The following is a 14,790-nucleotide window of genomic DNA, read 5'->3' on the forward strand; positions in this document are numbered from 1 at the left end:
ATAAAATTTATGCTTGCTAAAAATGTTTTCCCTTAAAAACACAGGAGAAATAGACTATTCAATATAATTATTAATTTGCTTTTAAAAAAACTTCTAATGTGAATCCTGAAATCTCACTAAATTTAATCAATTGAATGTTTCTTCTTTCAAGTAATTTGATTGAGAAGTTACTATAGAACTATAAGATTTCCAGGAACTGCATTTTAATAAACAGATAAGTTATTACTTTATATTAAGTAAGATGAATTGCGTGAAACAAACCTATTTTATACTTAATAAATATCCATTGATTAAGTGGATAAATGACATGCACTGGCATCCAAAATGGGTTAGTTTCCTTCTCCCTTTCCACTTTCCTTCCTGACATATTATATTTCCAATTTATCATTCTGTGAATTCTGGTTTTACTGGGGAGACAGAAACGATGTAAGTGAAATTTGAGCTTACACGTTTGGAACCTGTCAGGAAACTGACATCAGGTGTACATTAGGTCACAGTTATTATCCAGGCACATTTATCAAGCATGTCAGCGAATTTTACTCTCTATTAGATGTTATATTTCCAAGAGACAAGGCCTTTGCAAGAGTAGAAGGAGGCATTCTACTATAATTTGTATTGTAGTTACTTAATTATGCTGCTTAATCACATCGTTTGTTGACTAATTGAATGCCGATTTAGTACAGAAGCTAAGGGAAGGGAGGAAGTTTCCCTGCCTCCAAGGATGCTGTGAAATTGTCCAGTCACAGTCAGGACAGTTTCCCTGGGCTGTCTCCTGCGAGAGGAGCTGCCCGATCTGTTCTTTGCCTGAAGTGAAAAACCAGCAGAGTCCATGGGTGAGGAGAGAGGCAGGTGATAAACCTTCAGATGTCTAGGTTTCTGGGTCAGATCGTATGGCATCGTTTCATGAATTCCCAGAATATCGGATAAATTCCTATTCAAATAGAGCTCCCAACAGGTGACAAATCAACACTGATATGGTTTTTAGATAAGATGATGGCGGCCATCTGCTTCCTTTGCAAGGGCCTGCGTGCATTGCTGAGATTTTTTCGACACCCATTTATTCTTCCTGGCTTGTACGCTGCTGTGCCCTTGCCCATCTAACCAGAGGATCTCTAAGGGAGGACAGCAGATGGCCCCAATAGGTCATCCCCAAAGCTCTCTGACCAAGGACACTTACTCATTGGATCTGCTCAGTACAAAGCTCAGACCTATGTCATCTCTTCTTTCTCAGCCTGTTCCATTTTCTTCTCTAGCTCTTCCTGCTTTTTTTTCCAAATACCAAATTTTTTAAAGTTTAACATGTGGTAGTCATGAAAAATCATACCCTCTGGTGCTGGAAGCTGATAGCGGAGGAAGATGTGGGTGTGCTACATGGAGGACTGTATGTTGGCTCTTCTCTTTCCACTATGAAATTCAGAGAAATTAATGTAACTTTTCCTGGCCCAGGTAATAAGGTTAGCCACAGGATACCTAGAGGACAACAGACACTCTGTTTGTCACCATGTGGACATCAGCTGAGGGGAATCACAGTAGCTCAAACCACAGGATGGTTGTTTAATAGACTCTACACATGCATGGTTGAACTTGCAGTAGTTGCCAGTTGAAAAACTGAGAGTTATTCTGGCTAGCAGAAAACCCCAGATGCAAGGAAGCAGTAAGTAAGTGAATCCTAACAAGCAGGATAAGGGGCACATCATCCGATGGTAAAGAAACAGATGATTAGGTTGGAGATTTAGAAAGGCAAAGACTGAGGAAGTAGCACAAGCTTTCCACAATGTCCTAAGAAGGAGGGAGGGTTAAAATTACATAATTACAGTTAGATTCTGTGACTTACGGCTGTTACTCCTATTAAGAAGCTACACCAATATTTATTGAGTAAACTATCAAATGCTAAAAATTGTTCTAATTGCCAATGTTAGACAAGTGAACAAATCAGACACAAATCTCTGGCCTGAATATTCCCAATTTTCATTTCAGATGACCATTTTTGATGGCCTAATAAAAAATGTAGGCAAACATAAACAATTTGTTATTAAAATATGTTGCCAAGATGGAGAGATTTTTTTTTTTAAATTTTAAAAAGAAACATTATGGGTTAATTTGAAAACTTTTGGTAGAGAATGTCTCTGGAGGAACTGCATCCATGACTAGTTTTCTGTGAAACTCAGTACTTCGTAGACTTGAAAATGTGGTGGATGGGCTGGTTTCCTACGCATATTTTACTAAAAGTTACTTCACAAATAAAACATAATGCATGAGATGCATTTCATGAAATGCTGGTAGCCAATTTTAATAAGTCAAGTGAGGGGCCAGCTTCAAAGCAGCCACCTGGGACACAAAGCCATGGGCGGGGCCAGCTTTAGAGACACTTCCAGGAGGGAACATCTGGGTCAATGGCAGGCTGAGTCCACATTCTTAGTGGGATTCTGACAAATGACTTTTCCTCTGCAAATATTTTTCAAATGCACTTTATTAAGAGCTTGAAATGAATACTGACAATGGCAATATGATTACACTGATTCACAATTAAATCAACAAATATTTATAAACACTACATGATGTTTACAATAGTCATTAATTATGAAGTGTTACAGAGTAGGAAAATGTAACATAAAGGTACAACTCGGATTTCATAATCAGTTTTTTTCTAAGATTTTCTAATTGGATAATGTTAATATTAGAGGGCTTTAAGAAGATTTCACATCTAAAGTTTTTGATCCTCTCTGACAACAGTGCATTAAAAACAGACTTATTGGAGCCTGAGATATTAGCATATAGGAGGGTCCATGTTTTCATTCAGTCCTTTGTCCAGTGACCTTTAGACCAATGAGTCACCTACTGAGTTTTGAAAACCCAGTTATGTTTTACCTATTTTTTTTTTTTTTTGATTTGGACAGTAAATGCCAATATTTTAAAAGTTAATTTTAACATACTTATCAATGTACAATAGGTCAATTTTAGCTAATTATTTCCATAGTAAGTAGGAAGCAACTGAACAGTTGTCTCAAGTCATGCTGCCCCATGTTCACATGTCAGGGACTACAAGCATCGTATACAGTGCTGAGGACGTAAATGCAGAAAGTGTGCTATTCCTAAGGTCAGGGAATGCATAACCTTTTAGGAGAGAGGTCTCAGATGAATAGTCATGGTAGATTAAAGAAGTATTATGAGGAATAGGCATAATTTATTATTATTATATTGGCATAAATGGAAGAGAGGCATGTCTAGTTCTGGAGGCCCTTTGGAAAACCTGGGTTCTGTGGTAGCTTCTCTCCCACTCACAAAGTAGCCCTTGTAAAGTCACAAGTCCTGTTCTGCTGAGTTTTCTAGCCGAGTCTCCTAGAATAATAACTGACCTGAACAAAGGGTTAAGCCCAAGGGAGAAAAAAGAAAGGATGAGCTATGATGAAAATTAATCCTTCCTATGAAATGTTTTCATCAGTGTGTGTGATAGGATGTCTTAGGAAAATGAAGCAGAAGTTCTCTTACATTAATTTCTTCTTGTAAAATTAGTTTTCTTCTGCTTCTTTCTCAAACCCAGTTTAAATTACTGTTAAAACCAGAGTCTATGCTGACATTATGTTTCTAAAATATGTCTACTGATTTGAAAAAAGGCTTTTTTCTTAAAGTGGAGGTCTATTAAATTATTTCTGTATTCCAGACTAAATTGTATATATTGGATTATGCACTTTCTATGCTTCGCTTAGTCTTTCAACTTTTAGGTATTTTCTTTATTTTTAAAGTCACCACTCCTATTTTCTTTCTTAAAACTTGCAATAACATTTTAAGTTCCTTTATGCATTGTGCTGTAAATAAATTTTATAGTTTATTGTAGAATAGGAACTAAAGCTCGAAAGTGACTTTGGAGATCATCTGCTCCAGAATCCTCTTTTAAAGTTGAAAACACACCATTTATTCGAGGTCACAAAGTGTAAGACATAGCTGAGATGGTAACTCTGGTTGAGTTCCACTGGACACTGTGTTTTGCCCTCTATCTTACTGCAGTCATGCACAATTAGGTGTGTATGGAGACTCTGAACAACGAGATTTTCATGAAGATTCTCATTGAGTCACAATGGGATTTGAAATGCACTGCTTTGGTACTGACAATACTCATGGTGCTATCATCTGTTAGCTCCTTTGGTGAGTAGAAAGGCCTTTGGAAATTGTACAGTGGTCCAGCATAACCCTGCAGATACCAAAGGTATTGGCGGCTGAGCAACCCACTTGCTCATTGGAGTCCATGTACCAATTGGAATCCATGCACCATTTTTTTACGATGATAAGATAATAGCTATCTTGAAATTTCCCATGAATGTTATGTCTTTACCATACTGACAAAATGATGTAGAAAATAACCTTGTTTCTCTGTGTTTCCAGCTAGAACATGTGGCTCCAATCTGCGTGGGCCCAGTGGCGTCATTACCTCCCCTAATTATCCAGTTCAGTATGAAGATAATGCACACTGTGTGTGGGTCATCACCACCACCGACCCCGACAAGGTAAGGCTCCACCTCCAACCCCTGTGGTTCATACATGACACACTCTGACAGAATCTACTTTTGAAGCAAACACCCTGGCAAATGCCGTCCATCCTTACACTTCAGTGTTGGAATTTAAAAGCTTCTGCCGCCTTATGTGTCTAGATACCACATTCATTCCAGACAGCCTGAGATTCAGATACAAAGTGAATATTCTCAGTGTGGCCCCATTTACTGTTTCTGCAGCTAAAGTCTATGTTCCTCCTTCACATTTCATAGTACTTTCCCTCATGTCTTATAAGACTCAAGTCTTATCCACTATATCACAAGCTTTCTTAAACACCACAGTATTTATGCATAGTACGACTAAGTGTTGGAAATGCTCCTACTATACTCAGACACAAAAATACTGCCTTTTGGCCGGGCACAGTGGCTCATGTCTATAATCCCAGCACTTTGGGAGGTTGAAGTGGGTAGATCACTTGAGGGTACTAATTCAAAAACTAGTCTGGTCAACATGGTGAAACCCCATCTCTACAAAAAAAAAAGCAAAAAAAATTAGCCAGGCGCCATGGCAGGCCCCACTATTTGCCAATCCCAACTACTCTGGAGCCTGAGGCAAGGGAATTGATTGAACCGGGGAGGCGGAGCTTGAAGTGAACCAAGATCCTGTCACTGCACTCCAGCCTGTGTGACAGAGCAAGACTTGAGAGCAAAAAAAGATAGAAAATACTTCTGTCTTTTTTTCTACAGTTCATGTGTTTCTTCTCATGAGCTATATACGTTTTTCAAGAATTAAACATCTGAGCTCCTTTTCCTGTTTCTTATCTTAAATACTTTGTATAGAAGATATATTTTCCTTCAGGGTAGTAAAAGAGAACAATACTATGTTATTTTTCTGTAAATCTGCATATATAGGTTGCAATTATGTTACTACATTTTAAATCTTAGGATAAGAAATTGTATCCATAATCATGTTTCATTGGCTAGCTAATGAATTTTCTTTAACTCCTTTTAAGTTCAATATAGATGCTTGCCAGTGGGAAGAGACAATAAGGTAGATCATCTTCATATTGATCTGATTTAAAAAAAAACTGTCAGGAAACTACTATAGGTATGAATTTCACTTGAAATACATAATTTTAAAATAATTATATTTATAGTAATATTAAAGTTACAAGCCCCACTATTTTCCAATTATCTATTATCAACAGTTCTCTGTCTAAATAATCATCTCGTTTTTACATTTTATTAAAATATCTGTCTTACTTATATAGCTTCCTCTCAAAGTTGTTGAGTTCCCAGTCCTAAATGAGAAATGTTCTGATTTTAGATTTAGTAAAGTGTTCATTGCAGATCGCTTTTGGTATTGGTTGGCTTATTTTAGTCCTAAAATCTCACTTATTATTTATGTAAAAATACAAGCTTTAGTGAGCAGAGCTGGCTAAAAATCCAGGGCGTTTTAGGCTTTCTGAAACACTTCGGAATTTCTGGGCTGTCTTTGCTGTGACAAAAGCCTCCAGGTTTGATTCTGGTGTTTCTTAGTATGCCAGAGCTGTGTTGTACCCTGGGACATCAACTATAGTGGAACAAACTTTGTTTTTTCTACATGCTATTCAATGGTTTGTTTGTTTGTTTATTTATTTATTTTTACCAAGAACCTACTATTTTTCAGTACTTGGAATCAGCACTTTAGAAACCAGCTCTACCACTTATTAGTTGCTTGAATTTGGGCAAGTTATTTAACTTTCCTGGATCTCAGAGTCCTTATCTGTAAAGAGATATAGTAATAGCATTTACCTTAGAGAGTACTTGTGAAAAACTAAATCCACATGTCGCCTAAGTAAATGCAGTATCATTATCTATTATAAGCTGCTAATACTGATAGTGGTAACATAAACAAACACAAGATAAATAGAAAAAAACACTTATTAAAGCTGCTAATACTGATAGTGGTAACATAAACAAACACAAGATAAATAGAAAAAAAACACTTATTAACAATTTATTAACTATTTACTAAGCCATCTCATTAATTTGCCTAACAAAAACGAGTTTTATTTCAATCTCAATTAACATTATATAGTATATAACTAGTTTATAGATAATTATGGTTACTAGTTTCTGCATTTACACACTTTAAAATAATTAGAATATTCTGCTTGGTCTCCAGAACGTTAAATCGTATCATATTGAGAATTTAGAAAAGTTATGAAGGTTAGATAGTGGAACTTTACAAAGGAAATAGTAAAGCAATTTAATTTGTTTTGGGGGCATATTAGGTGTTGAACTGAAATCAGGGTAGGTAGATTACATCCATTTCTATGGGAGCTCAAAAGCAAGTATTTTATATTATAGGGATTGAGATGTGATCGAGACCAGAAATATCTGATTGGGACATTTTAAAAATACAGAATTATGTTACTTCTGCAAGTTGAGAGGCAGAAGGAACTCTTCTTAGATCATTTTTAAAAGAAAATATAGCTAAAATGAATTAATTAGATCAAATCAAGGGAATAGGTTAACCTGTATATGTACCAGGTGGTTTTATGAGAATTGCATGAATCTATCACAAATTTTAGAAGAGTGTGAAAGTTGAGATTACATTAGAAAACTGGGCAGGAGAAATACAGCAATAAGGGGCTCTGCAGGGAGCACCCTGCACCTGCTGCCTGTGATGAGGCTGCACCAAGCCCCTCTCCTGCCCGCCTCCCTGCTCTCAGCCCCTTTACTGCCGCTGCTGCCCCAACTGCTCCTGGAATCTCCGGCTTTCTGCCCCAGGCTCTGCACCCAGCGCTTGCACGCCCTGCGGGAGTCCTCTCCTCCCTCTGACACAGCCCCACCTGCAGTGAGAGGGAGCTCCCCCCACCCTTCCTGGCTGCAGGAGTGCTCAAATGAGCCCCTCCAGTGGGTCAGGCAGGAAACTCCGGTGAATTCTCACCGCCCTGCTGCCATCCCTAGCAGGACGTGGAGCCAAAGGCCCGCACGGACGCTGACTCAGTATCCCACTCACAGGCGGGATTTCTTTCCATCCCCTTCTTTCACTGTGCTGAGGTCAAATGAATGGGCGCCCATCTAGCAAGGCTGTGCTCTAGGGGACCACGAGGAGAGGAACAGGAACACGCGGGAACGTCACGGCTTCCTGTGGCCCTCACAGCTTTTTGGAAGGAGACGTGGGAGGCAGAGTTTGGAATCGAATACAAACTTCAGATGAAAGATAGTAAAATCTGGAACAGAGCAGACACCACGGAGAGAGGCAGGGGAAATGACCCCAGGCTCGTCTCAGATGGAGACTCAGCAAGACGAGACCTTCCCGTACGGGGAGGGAGGAACACAGGAACTCCGGGCGCCGGGAGGGAGGAACCGGAAGACCCTGGGAGCACTCGCGAGGGGAACTTCCGGGGGAAGCTCAGGTGTTTCAGCCTCTTCCTGCCCCGCTCTGCAGGGCGGAGACGGTTTTTCTCCTGCGTTCTCCAGATGACTGCAGCCCCCCGAGCCTTTACGTCCAGATTTGCTCATGTTTAATGCAAGCCATGTTTGGCGTAGAGATGGAAGACATGTTTTCTAGAGTTTGTCTTGCTGGCTTCCTTCATATCTCATTGAGTCAAATGCCAGTGGCCCAATTCCCCAAGAGCCAAGGAAAGAAATGTCTAGAAGCCAGGAAGAGGAGCCGGTGGTTAGTGTGTGGTGGTGAGCAGTGGTGTCCGCCACATCCAGGTAAGCAGGACGCCAAGGAAACAGGTTAGAATTCACACTCGTACATCTTTAGCTCATATGGTGTGATTCAAATCGCACTGTGTTCCTTTTACCTTACTTTTATGGCTTACAGCCATTAAAACTCATGGTGTATGTTCTTTGATTTCTTAAAGTTGAGTTTTAAACCTGTCCAAAGCATAAATGACAAATAACGAATTGAGGCAGCTTGGGTTTATACAGTTCTCTTCTCTCCTTTTAGAAGTTTTTTTTTTTTTTTTTTTTTTAATCTTTGTGTACACTTATGCTGAGTTTCTATATATTTTCTTGATTCCGAGGACTTAATACCTAACTAAATTTCAGTTATTTTGTGTTATATTGCTTCAGAAAATTTTTTGCCCTTTGTCATTTATCTTGGAGAAATGTTCAAAGAAGAAACAAGTATTCCAGGTTGACATACCCGCACAACCATACTCTTAGCAGAGCACCACTTAGACACCTGAAGGCATCTCAATTAAGCAGAATTACCATCCAAATTAAGCAGCAGCCATTGCCATTAAGTATAATTAGGCTTAATTTGATTCCTTGGGAGACATTCCAAGTAAGTGGGTTTCTCAATTAACTGCACGTTGCTGAAAGTGTATTACGTATTGAACATAAGAGAAAAGAACACTTACATAAAAGTTTCCAGGCAGTGACTCTTGCCGGAAGCACTGATGGAGCATTTTGGATATGAAGAATTTGCCCACTTCAGTTTGTATGTTTGACCTGGTCTGCAAACTTGTAAGAAATAAGATATGACAGTAAACTAGAATAAGTTTCCAGCACCAATGATGGATTAGTCAATACTCTCTTCTCTCTTTCTTGAAACATTTAATCCTCTCTTGATTTATACTGTTTCCTAGTCTTACTTTGGCTTTGACTGTTGTATGACCAAGTGCCATGGCTCAGTTTATTGCAATTTATGTAAAATTCCTCATACAAAATAATTAATAGTGGAAGCTTAGCATATCTCTAATAATGCACGTGACATGTTATAATATCATATATTAAGTCAAAAGGAATATGAAATATCCATCATTAGAAATCTAAAACTATTAGGAGAAACTATGTTGTATCTTCTACGCAGGAAGTTATAAAATGAAAGGTCTCTCAAGAAGATTCCTTTAGTGGAGAAGCAGATTTTTAAACAATTGCAACTGCTCATTCCAGGGTATTCTGGTAGAAAGTTAATGCAAGGAATATAGTAATATGATATTTATAAATATATTGTAGACACATTCCACAATGCAGCTATTTTCAGAACTCTTGATGAATCCTGCAATCAGAATTCTTGAGAAAGTAATATATATTGTGAGATATGTGATATAGGAATTAAGATAAAATGCCCTAAAAAGTTTATCCCTGGGTCTCCATTGAAAAGATTAAATATGTAATGGAAGACCTACCTTCTACTGACTTCTTTTATGTATAAATGTATGCATGCATGTAATGTATGTGTAATGTGAAATAAGCACACACATATATATATATATATACATATGCAATATACCAGCTGGAATAAGAGGTGTGTGTGTTCTAAGTTCAAAATTTCTGTTACATGGATCTAAGGTACATATATAGATACATGCGTAGATATATACCCACATATTTTAAATACATTCTGTGGCGACATAATTTCAGCGACTGATTCTAATTTGAGCTTCTTATTGAATACTTTTGTTGCTATTAAAGCTCGTTAGAAAACTCTTTGAGGATTTAAAAAACTCAAAACATTGGTGCATGTTATTGGTTTGTTTCTTGTTTATTTTTTTCCAGTTTTATTGATGTATCATTGACAAAATCTTAATAAATCAATAATGTTAATATATTAAGTAAATCGATGTTAAGTAAATCAGGTGAGTTCCCCACAAATGCCAATACCTGTGCAGTCATTGATGGGTTTCCATCTCTGGCTCCCGTAGGGGAACCATGCTAAACATTGGACACTCCTGACGTGTGGAGAGAAGGAGGAGAGTGATGAGGACAAGGAGTCCAACTCTATAAAGAGAAAGCAGGGAGTTCAAGAAGGGCAAGTTGCAGGGGGCGTGAAGAAGGGAGCAGAGAGATCAAGGAGGATGCGGTGGAAGGGTATACATTTCCAGAAATGAGGGGAGGGGAAATAACCCATCCTTTTGCACAGGTGCATTGCTTGGGAATATTGCCAGAAAATAAAGCTGGGAATTTGTGCTGGTACCAGATGATAGGTATTATAGGCATTTTCTCTCTTTTCTTCTTCCTTTCCCTCCCCTTCCCTGTCCTCTTGCCTCCCTCCCTTCCTTCCTTCTTTCCTTCCTTCCTTCCTTCGTTCATATACTTTTTATGTCTTCATGTATATTTTTGTTTTTTGATTTTTAAAACTTTCACTTTGGGTTCAGGGGTACATGTGCAGATTTCTTATATTGGTTTTTATAGGGGTTCATGTGTCATGGAGGTTTGTTGTACAGATTATTTCATCACCCAGATATTAAGCCTAGTACCCAATAGTGCTTTATTCTGGTCCTTTGCCTCCTCCCACTGTGCACCCTCCAGTAGCCTCTAGTGACTGTTATTTCCTTCTTTGTGTCCATGTATTTTCATCATTTGGTGCCCACTTACAAGTGAGAACATGCAGTATTTGTTTTTCTGTTCATGTGCTAGTTTGCTAATGATACTGGCATCCAGCTTCATCCGTGTTCCTGCAAAGGACATGATCTTGTTCTTTTTGTTTGGCTGTGTAGTATTCCGTGGTGTGCATGTACCACATTTTCTTTATCGAATCTACCATTGATGGGCATTTAGGTTGATTTGGATTTTGTTATTGTGAATAGTGCTGCAATGAACATACACCTGCATGCGTCTTTATGAAAGCAATTTATATTCCTTTAATATGTATTTAGTAATGGCATTGCTGAGTCAAGTGGTATTTCTGTCTTTAGGTCTCTGAGGAATCACCACACTGCTTTCCGCAAAGGTGGAACTAATTTATGCTCCCACCAACAGTGTATAGGTGTTCCTTTTTCTCCACAACATTGCCAGTATCTGTTTAATTTTGATGTTTTGGTAATAGCCATTCCAACTGGTGTGAGATGGTATCTCATTGTGGTTTTGATTTCTGTTTCTCTAATGGTTAGTGATGTCGAGCTTTTTTCCTATGCTTGTTAGCTACGTGTATGTTTTCTTTTGAAAAGTGTTCATATTTTGTCCACCTCTTAATGTTTTTTTTTTTTTTTCTTATGGTTTTTTTTTTTTTTTTTTTTTTTTTTTTTTTTTTTTTTTTTTTTTTTTTTTTTTTTTTTCTTATGGGTTTATTAAAGTTCTTTTTCAGTAACTCTTCACATCCTCTGTGAACAAGGGAGGAGGGGAGGAGTGAGTGTGGTGGGACTGAGCACATGCACAGCACACCAGGAGGGGCTGGTGGAGGCACAGGAGGAGCGTTCCCGTGGTCTCCAGAGCCAGACCTCAGTGCATCCTCTTCCTACCACTGACAGGGTGTGGGATTTGGAGGGCTTTAAGTCCTGGGCCCATTTGTATTAATTGTATCCACCTTAACTTTTGTTGTGAGGAATATATAATTGATGTAAAGCACCTGGAATATTATCTGCAATATACTAAGTCCTCCGTTTTCTTTTTATTCTCGTTCTCACCCTTCCTCCTCCTCCTCCTCCTTTTTTCCCTCCCCCTCCTCTTCCCTCTCCTCCTCCTTGTCTTCTCCCTTTTCTTTCTCCCCCCCCTTGTTGTCCTCCTCTCCTTCTCTCCTCCATCTTTTCCCCCTCCTTCTCCTCCTTCTGCTTATTTTAAATGACTAGGGTCAGAAAGAGATTAATGGGGCCCTGTATGACAGGTGAAGAATTTAAGTTTTATTCTCAAAGGAAATGGGTTATCAGTGTATTATATTTATGAAAGGAATGGCATTAGAATATGTATACATTGGGAAGATTGGTCTGCTTCAGTGATGGCAAAAGACTGGAAGCAGGAAAATTCAGAGCCTTATTCTAACTATGAAAGATTATATGAGCCTAAATCAGGATGGTTGCGTGATGTTTGAGGGGGCAAAAAAAGCACCTAATAGATTAGAGAGATATCTCGGGGTTATGCAGTTTGTTGCAGCAATTTGTATGTTTACATTATACCTTTATTAATGAACAACTTCTAACATATAAAATAAAATAAGAATTGCTTTAAACTTAATGCTTGCAAGAAAATACTGTTATGTTTTTATCAGATCTGTTTTTGGGAAAGGAGCTTTAACTTATGATTCAATGGATTTTTTATAGAACTTGAGGGAACAAATTCAGAGATAAAGAACAGGCATTCATTTGCATTTGAAGTATTTGAAGGTTAAGATAGAAATCTATGTTGTATATACTGATTTAAGACATTTTGAAATACAATTGAAATAGATAGGGTTCAGTAGACTTTATTTACTTAACGAGGGGATTTACGGATTGGCGGAGAAGCAGAGATTAGACACACAACCATTTCCTATAACAGGGAAGGGAGCCTCCCCCTCATTCAATCAGACACTTCCCAGTGCAAAGCCATGATAGCTCTGCCTCACCTCCCTGTTAACTTTCCTCATGTGCCACTGGGGAAAGGACACCCAGCCAACTTGCTTTGACAGATCCCTTAGTTCATTTTGGCTATCATCATTAATTTTTTGTCGTTGTTGCTAACCTGTGCTATAGAGTTAGGTAGAGTTTTTTTTTTTTTTTTTTTCAACGTTTGTTTAAGTTCAGGGGTACATGTGCAGGATATGCAGGTTTGTTACATAGGTGAGTGTGTGCCATGGTGGTTTGCTGCACAGATCTTCCCGTCACCTAGGTATTAAGCCCAGCATTCCTTGGCTATTCATCATTAGTTTTGTGATGTTGGTTCATTATTGTGTCCTTGTCAACTTTCCAACATATTTGTCTCTATGTGCCAGTTGTTTCATTGTCAATGCCTTCCCCATTACCACTGCTTAATAGTTGCAACATTTTTCATAAACTGAGTTTGGCTTTGGTGACTACTTCCTTCTCAAGCCTCTATCATCACCCTTTTCAAAATTGGTTATGTTTTTTCTTTGTCTTTCTGCCACAGGGGCAACTACATTCTCCTCTTTCTGCTGAATTGATTTTTTTATAACACCCCAGTTCGTAAGTTTTGGAACTAAATTTGTTTATTTTTACTGCCGTCTCCTGGAACTGAGAAATAAAATAGAATACAAGGCGCAGGCTTTTGATTTGCTTGCAAACATGAATTACACACACACACGCATCCTGCCCGCCCGCCCGCCCGCCTGCTGTGGGGCCAGCATTTCTAGGAAAACTAATCCCTCATCAGTGTACAAGGTAAAGTGTTAAAGAGGTAAAGAATGTGGCACAGCTGTAGACAATAGACCTGCAACCATTTAGCAGATGAACATCTAGACTTGTGTAGGAGTTATTTATGGACACTGAGGAAGACAAAAAGAAAAAAATCCAGGTAACATCCTGGGAGAGGAGCTTACAGGAATTAATCATTGATTTTTTTCTAAATAAAAGTTTCTTAAGTTAGGGAGAAGAGAAAAAGTTCTAGTGTTCAGTAGTGCAGTAGGAAGATTATAGTTAATGATAATTTATTTTATATTTCAAAATAGCTAGAAGAGAAAAATTCTCATCTTCCTAACAGGAAGAACGATATATGTTTGAAGTGATGGATATCACAGTTACACTGTTTAATCATTATGTTTCATATACATGTATCAAAGTATCACGTGTACCTCAAATACATACAACTGTGTTATATAAATAAGTAAAAGTAGTTTAAAAATGCAGAACTTTAATGATTGTGTGCCTAGGATATACCCAAAAGAATGAACGTTAGTATTCATGACAAAAAGGTTAAAAAAAATGTTTTTGTTGTTTGTTTGAGATGGAGTCTAGCTCTGTTGCCCAGGCTGGAGGGCAGTGGTGCGATCCTGGCTCACTGCAACCTCAAGCTTTTGGGTTCGAGTGATTCTTCTCCCTCAGCCTCCCAAGTAGCTGGGATTACAGGCACCCACCACCATGCCCAGCGAATTTTTGTATTTTTAGTAAAGATGGGGTTTCACTGTGTTGGCCAGGATGGTCTTGTACTCCTGTCTTGATGATCTGCCTGCTTTGGCCTCCCAAAGAGCTGGGATTACAGGTGTGAGCCACCGTGCCTGGCCAGGTTAAAAAATGGTTTTACTTGTTTGCTTTTGTTTTGTTTTCTATGAGTAAAGTGTGTGTGTAAATGGTTTAAGATACAGAGCAGTGAAAATATCTATTTTCTTTGGAGCTCAGTTATATTTACAGCCCTTAGAGGTGGTCACTTGTTTTGCCTTTTAACATGTTACCTATTTATTTTATGCGTTTGAACTTTTTTTTTTTTTTACAATTTTTTAAATTTTTTAGTATTTTCTTTTTTAAAAAAAAATTGTACTTAGACTCTGAGGTACATGTGCAGATCATGCAAGATTGTTGCATAGGTACATTCATAGCAAGGTGGTTTGTGGCCATCATCCCCCCATCACCTATACCTGACATTTCTCCCCACATTACCCCTCCCCCACTCTCTCTCCCACCATCCCTCCACAACAGACCCCAGTGTGTGA

The 14,790-nt window shown here is 38.4% G+C and overlaps 1 protein-coding gene across 2 annotated transcripts in view; it reads left to right on the top strand.

Annotated features, from left to right (window-relative positions):
* The window catches only part of CSMD1 (CUB and Sushi multiple domains 1), a 2,110,588-nt gene that overhangs the window by 1,449,641 nt on the left and 646,157 nt on the right, over positions 1 to 14,790 (top strand). For both annotated transcript variants that reach the window (XM_017501161.1, XM_017501162.1), the window contains exon 10: positions 4,381 to 4,502. In XM_017501161.1, the coding sequence (XP_017356650.1) occupies positions 4,381 to 4,502 (122 nt within the window). The remainder of the gene's footprint in view (positions 1 to 4,380; positions 4,503 to 14,790) is intronic.

The sequence above is a fragment of the Cebus imitator genome, unplaced genomic scaffold (genome assembly GCF_001604975.1).
Source record: "Cebus imitator isolate Cc_AM_T3 unplaced genomic scaffold, Cebus_imitator-1.0 Scaffold279, whole genome shotgun sequence".
NCBI classification, from domain to species: Eukaryota; Metazoa; Chordata; class Mammalia; order Primates; family Cebidae; genus Cebus; species Cebus imitator.